This window comes from Amphiura filiformis, chromosome 8 (assembly GCF_039555335.1).
Source record: "Amphiura filiformis chromosome 8, Afil_fr2py, whole genome shotgun sequence".
Taxonomy (NCBI): domain Eukaryota; kingdom Metazoa; phylum Echinodermata; class Ophiuroidea; order Amphilepidida; family Amphiuridae; genus Amphiura; species Amphiura filiformis.
The window spans coordinates 51,482,437-51,490,008 of record NC_092635.1 but is presented as its reverse complement, the minus strand read 5'-3'; the positions used below and the strand labels follow the sequence as shown (position 1 = coordinate 51,490,008).

General features: G+C 36.0%; 1 protein-coding gene across 1 annotated transcript in view; it reads left to right on the top strand.

Annotated features, from left to right (window-relative positions):
• LOC140159190 (uncharacterized) overlaps window positions 1-7,572 on the top strand; it is a 28,347-nt gene continuing 20,775 nt past the window's right edge. Inside the window, 2 exon segments of the mRNA XM_072182575.1 lie at window positions 1-46; window positions 7,352-7,564. Of these exon segments, the coding sequence (XP_072038676.1) occupies window positions 7,469-7,564 (96 nt within the window). The 5' untranslated portion in view covers window positions 1-46; window positions 7,352-7,468.

Below are 7,572 nucleotides of genomic sequence, written 5' to 3'. Positions count from 1 at the left end.
ATTCACTGGTACGTATTGCTGACTTGCGACATTTTAGGAACAGATGGTAAGAAAAACCTGTCAAACTTCATCATATTTTATGTAATTTAGAAAATCGTTACATATTGAAATGGAGTTGATGTTATAGATAGTTGTAGGCAACTTTCTGCCTGTGTGTTCTTTCTTGTTGATGGTGAAATTTCGTTCTTACATGGGTTCTGAAATCGCATTGTTTCTCAACGCAATTCATTCGATACATTTTTTGCACGGCTAGCAATTATACATGATATGGTCAGTGATGGTGGGTGTAATTTTAATTGCCATATTTCCTTGGTATCTTTTTGAAGTTTTTTGTATACACTACTGGTAACACCTACACCATATTCAACCACACAGCCATGCAGTGTTTGACAAATGTAGATGTAGTATTTAAAAATTACATTGTCGTTGAATTTTAAAAGGGCATTTCGTGATCCACAGGCAGCCTCATTCCCCCACTTTTCTCAAAAAAAGTTGAGATTTTTATATCACTGGAATACTCTGGCTACATAATGTTTATGTACAAAATATTTCTTGCAGATTAATTCGTTTAGCAAAGATATCGCGAAATTTGAATTTCGTTCTGGTGCACCAGAACGAAATTACAACGTATACTATTGTCTATGGATTCAGTGTAATACACATAATCATGCATAACTCGCAAACGCAAAATCGGAATCAACTGAAATTTTGGGAATATGCTTTTTTCGTGGATATGTACTGAAAAATGTTATAAAAAGAGGATGCTAGGATCACAAAATACTCCTTTAAAATTGAAATTCATTCATTCATATTTTATTTTCATCAATCATCAAAATCAAATTACAAGTGACACTAGCAGCTCAACAAAGTTATAATATTAAATGCAAACAAAAATCAATGATATAAAATAAATAAATATCAATACATTTAACTTTAAGCAGTAACATAACACAAGCCCTTTCGCAATTTCGGAAAATTGCAACTGTGCATGCTCAGACATCGTCACACAGTTCTTTGATGCAAGATAAACACAAGGAGGCTGCAGTGTGTAAACTTGCAATTTCAAAAATCTCCAAAATAATGTCCCCACCTTTACATTTGATTTTATGAAGCACTATAAATCAATTTAAAACCCTTCCAAATTGTGCAGAATGGGTGAAAAGTTTCATGTGTATCCTGTAATTCAAAGTACCAAAAATCATGATTGTACATCAAGTGGTGGAGTGGGGACGAGTGTTACCAAGTGATGTCAAAAAAACCATGTCCCCTCCTTTACAGCATTATTCTCTCTGCAGTATATTTTTGCAGTTAGGTAACATGTTTTTAAATTACATTTTTAATAGCTCAAGGTGCAACCATTGTAGAGATAAGAACCAATTTTTGAAATTCACTATAGATTTTTTTCTTTTGCCACATCATAAAATGTCCCCTCCTTTACGCTTGATAATACAAAATCATGACTTTGTCTAATTTTATATATTCTCACACTGATAGAGTGGTGAAAAGTAAAAATTTCATAATAGGAACTGCTGATGATAATTAAGGGTGATTTGTGGAGAAATAATTTGCTATTCCAATTATAAGATTTCAGCCTGTCAAAAAAAATGTACCCCCTCCTTTACAATCAATGGTTTTTGCATTTTATTAAAATAATAGGATTGTCTTTGTTTCAACTACATAGAAAAGTGAACCTAGGAATATGGCTTGGATACAAATAGACATAAAAATAGCAAAATCCACTTGGTCAATGTTATTATTTTGATTTTATGCTCCAAATAGTCAACAAAACTATGTAAAGGAGGGGACATTTTTTGACACATTTTCCTTCATATCTCAAAAACGCTAAGTAGTATGACTGTCAAACTTGACATGAGACAAGATACTAACCCACTGCTTCATGTAAATTATGCATATTTGTGGTCGCATGTCACAAATAGGTCACCCAAAAATGGAGGATCCGTAACATGAAAACGCTTTCTTCACACTTCAAGTTTGGTTTATTCCAAAAGTATAATACCTATTGTAGAAAGTTTGGTGTCATTTTGTAGATAATTATGTTCTTTGTCAAATACAAAAACCCCTAAGTCAATTAGAGAAATACTTTGAGATTTATACTTCAATATGTAAGATGTGTCAATGGAGGATCCGGGCGGGAGAGCAGGGTGGGAGAGCCCCATAGGATTGTACACAAAATTGTGAAAATATGGCCAACTTTAAACCTTTGTATCTTAAAAAGTACAAGTAGCATGGACCACAAATTGCACATATATCATCCTGGATTGTAGATCTACCTCATAGTAGATCAAATGTAACAAAAGATGTAACTAATAAATTGCCTAATTAAATGCTAATTAAGACAGTTTTCCCTATATGTTACTGTACAAAGTGTGCATGTAACGCTCCGACATTTCAAGTGGCTTATCTCTTGCCAGAGTCACCCTGCTTATTCAAAAGTACACATATTTTTAAGGAAATTTGATGAGGAATTCAATTATGCTATTAGTTTTAGTGCCAGAAATGGAGTTAAAAAGTTTTGATTGATAATGTCATTAAAATTGTAAAATTATTTTACAATTTTGACCACCCTATTATGTTTAACGAAGGATAGCAAACTCTTTCTTCCTAATTTGCTTGAAGGGCCCATGCAATGTCTTTCTGAATCCATATTTATTTTGAGCTACATAGCTTTCAGAAAAGAAAAATATGGGGTTCATCATGACAAGAAAGATGCTAATTTTGTTGTTGTTTCACCCTGTATATTTCTTACCCACCCTGTATTATGATGTTATACTTTGTTGATTCGGCATCCTTGTAATATTAATAAGCTTTCCAGAAATATATACTTTTAATGGTCTAAAATGTTTTCATTAAAAGTTGTGTTTAAGTGAATCAAAATTGGTGATTTTTTTCTCATTTTACATTATGTTACACAAAAGATGACCAGTTCATGACATGCGACCTTGTGTAGATTTTACTTGTTTTGGTAAACTTACAAGTAACTTTTCTTACATGTAGTCAAATTCAATATTTGAACTTTTGAATTTTGGCACACTGAAAGCAGACATCATAGATTTATTGGTGCAAAAAGATGCATATTTAGACCATGCACCAGATACAGCTTTTACAAACATGAAAATCTTACCGTTTTAAAATATAAGGACGTTTTGTGCATAATGTTGACATTTTTTTACTAAAACATTGATTTCTCAGATTTCACTTTTAACAATATTGCACAATTTTTGTGACAGATAACTTAATATGCAAGCAAAAGGTAATTCCATAGGGTAGGTGCATATGGGAAAAAAGATTTTTGAGACAGGGAGAGATGGGAAAACGGAATAACAAGGGCGCAGCTGTTGAGATTATGCGAAGGCCAGGGGCGGGTGCAGTTTAAATGGGTTTGGCGAAGAGCATAGCTTGTGAAGGATTTTGTACAAGTGGCAGAGTGTGGCCAGATTGTGACGTTTGGAGAGGAGGGGGAGGTCTACTTTTGAAAGTAGATCCTCATGGGAAAGCTTCCATTCCTGCAAGATCACACGGAAGGCAAAGCGCTGGGTGGATTCTAACCGGTTTGAGAGCGTCTGGTTTAAAGGGTGGTACAATGAATGTGATTGAGCCATATTCAAGGGTTGGACGAACAAGAGCCAGATATAGAGAATGGCGAATATGGAGTGGGGCATTGTGGAAAGATCTGTGAAGGAAGCCTATTGTTCTACGAGCTTTTTTGCAAATGCTATCATCATGACTAATGTTGGCCGATCCAACCCAAGATCGGATCTGCCGATCTCCGATCTGAAAATTAGCAGATCGGGCCGATCCGATCCCGATTCAGATTCCTTAAATGTTTTTTTTCAACCAGTACAAGTTCATTCAAGTCGGGCCCCAGTAATGTTAACGGTCAAAGCTTAATTCCCCAAACCTGTAACTATGTAATATGATGACCGTTTTAGAGGTTTTTCATGTCAATATCAACCCAAATAAAATACCATTTTACACCCCAAGTCCCAGCGTTACTCACTCAGTGCCTCCGATTGTCGGAAGTTTTATCATTAATCCATTAAATGATGTACCATCGTACGGTTTCGTAGTTCTATGCCACTAGTTTTAATATTGACAATGTGGCGATCGTCTATAAATAAATGATCGCGCATGCTCAGTTATGACTTAAGAGCTAATGGAATTCCCTGTATGTTACTGGAGGGGGTAGGTATATTGGGCAATTCACAGATCCCTTCGGCCGAATGATGGCAGGCTTTATTTTTGGAAAATATTAGTCTTTGCCCGCGAGCGTGCAAGTTCAATTGATAAATACAACAGCAAGGTTTGCGGTATGTGCAAAAGGTTACAGATGTCAAACAGCAACAAGTCATGACGACAAAAGCGCAAGCACAAGACAGTGAGACATGTGATTGTTTGTTTACATTTTAATTTGGTCTATCAAAGGGTGGATACATACATACATAAAATACAGTATGAAACGACAATACGACATGATTCTTGCGGTGGTAACAACGTTTTTTGGAAATATATTGGCATTAAATAGTAGTAATGTTACATAAGAAAGTAATGGTAAGCTTAAAGAATTGTTGTGTACTTTTATTACTGTCAAGTTCAGAGATCGGTAAGCTAGATCGGCAGCTGATAGCTCATCTGCTGATTCAGATTCAAGGCCGATGCAGTCCATATCGGCACCGATCTCCGATTCACAGATCGGTATCGGCCAACATTAATCATGACCTTTCCATGAAAGATTGTTACTAATCCAAATGCCCAGAAATTTAACAGAGCAAACTCTTTCAATGGGCTGTTGATTCATATAGAGCTGCATCTGTGGGTAAGGTTCTTTTTTTGTTGATATTATCATGGTCTTGGTTTTGCTGGCATTGGCTGAGAGATGGTTGGAGCGGAACCAGTTATGGATAGCATTAATGTCCTCTTGGAAGCCCGTCAAATCAGAATTGCAAGTAAGAGGCTTATAAAGTGTGGTGTCATCTGCATAGAGCACCAAGGCACTGTCCTGGGAGAAATTAGAAAGGCAAAGATCGTTAGCATAGATAAGAAAAATACACCATTCTGTGCAATTTTTAGCTTAATAGAGTGACAAAATTGCTTTTTTCACATGTTTTATTTTCAATATTTTGAAAAAAGAGACGAATTTAAAAAAAAATGAAAAAACCTTCCCTAAGTTCATGTCTCTTCCTTATGAAAAGCTAACTGAATTTTTTTGTCACAAAATCATTAGGGTAAAAAAGTGAATTTTTGTGCTTTTTTCAAAAACTCAAGATTTTTGAACAAATCTGATGTCACCATGGGATTCCTTGACTAATTTCCTTTCCAAAAATGTATAGTTTTATATACTTTTGACATACAATTCAGAAATAATGATGCTCGAAAAGGTCCATGTTCTCTCCCATTACACTGGCCTTAAAGCCCTTGAGTAAAGAAAGCCAAAACTGAAAACCTTTTTGTCATAGCACTTTCCGCAGCAAAGTTACAACTTGTCAAAGATTGACTTTCATCAAAAAGATTCAGCTAACAAAACAGCATTTCGGTGGTGTCTCTAGATCTTATTCTCATGATGATACATGTAGCAGCTTTTCTATGTGGAACTGCTATCAAAATCCCTCTAAAATTCCATGTGCGAGTATCTCATCACCATAAAAAGTCATATATTTGGGTCAAGTGAAGTATAGACAACATATTTATGTAGGTTTCCTTGACCAGGTTGTCCAATCTGTTCTTTTAAATTTCTATGTAAATTATATGTACGGTATTGTGTTTGGGCCCCGGCCTAGGCGACAACAAGGCTACAACTTTTGTTAACACATTTTGTGATGATAGATTGAACCTCACCCTGAGTCAACTCTGTGAAATGGTCAAAATTATTCTCAATTGTAGGCAAAGAGCTAACACGGCTACATGTATTACTATATCTGCTTGACTTAAGACTACTTCTAATATTATCTACTTTTTCAATGAAAACATTGGCAAATTTTTTACCAAGCACATCAGGAGTATATAGGGAAGGCAGAATCTTCTCATTGCGGTTTTAAAAGCAAAATACCTAGTGTCCGAAAAGTCTCTTTTGACTCAGCTTCATAAAGTGCATCAGTAAAATGTTTCTTTTTAGAGTCCTCTAACATTTTAATGTACCGAAGATGTTGTTTTTGATAGTTTTCCTTATCATCCACTTTGCCACTTTTAAGCCATCTTCGAACAATGCGGGACCTGGTGGTTGAAGGGGCATGAGTGTCAAGGACACTACTGCAAGCATTATTAAAGCATGTGTATAGAAAGTTCCTGAGAGTGCAAGTTACTTTAAGAGCAGGCGGCTTTCTCTGTTGTAAGATACAACTGATCATTTTGTGATCTGAGCCATAATAAAGACCAACATCCCAGAATCTAACCAAATCTTCACTCTTACAGGTGATTATCAAATCAAAAATTATCTGATCAAAAAACGAGTAACATTAGATTTATCAGGCTCATTGAGGTGGAAGTTGAAATCCCCTAACATGATCAGTTTGCCAGGCAACAGGGAAACCTCTTGAAGGAAATCCTCAAATTCTTCAAGGAATTGCGGGTATGGTAAATTTATTAGTTTTGGATGGTGGAGGCCGGTAGATAACAATGTAGTGGACTCCATTATTAGGGTCCAGGATACTGGCATATTCAAAAGTGAATGAGTTTGTATTCAACTGTTGAGCCCTGAAACCAAGTTGTGTCTTGCTGAGAATTCCGATGCCACCATGGTTACTAGTACCATGAGCAAAGTTTTGGAAAGAGTACCCATTAGGCTTTAATGCTCCAAAAAGTATCAGGTAATAAAATCAGGTAATAAAAAATTCTCACCCACTCTCACTTTTTCAAAAAGGTAGGATATGAAACTATTGGATGAGCCATAACAAACTCCACAACAACTAAAACCCACTTGCCATGAAGTGTCAAGTGGGATGAAAGGATCAAACCTACACATGGATGAGCACAAGTCTCTCTGCTTGCTGAGCTAGTCTTGAGATGAATTGGATCATGGAAATAGCAGATGATTGGATTCATTGTAAAAAAACACATTGTTGAAATGCATACTGACTTGCACCAATTATACAGGGCACTGAATTAATTGATTTATGGCCATGCAGAATAACAGTCCTATGTAATATAATGTATGACTGTATATTTGGCATTTTTTATCCCTTGCCACATGGATCTGTTTTCCTTTTATTCTTTGTCAAGCAGAGCCCTCTGAGTTGCAGTGAACCATTCGATTGCAGGGCTCTTCTTAAGAATTATCAGTTTGATATCATTCAGATGTTCATTGACCTTAAAATGTCTGTTGGGCTTATTATTTCAGATTTCATTGGAAAAGATCATCATCTATACCTCCTAGGCTTGAATGCCTGATTGAGGCTTGGCACCTCATCTACCTACATCTTTGACCGATAGCTTGACAGGCTCCTTTGATTACAACATGGCTACCTCTGATGACATCACCAATGACACAGTACTCAAAGTGAAGTACTTGCAGGAGAAACTATCAGCTGAGACTCCGCCTGATAACCATTTGGTAAGTAG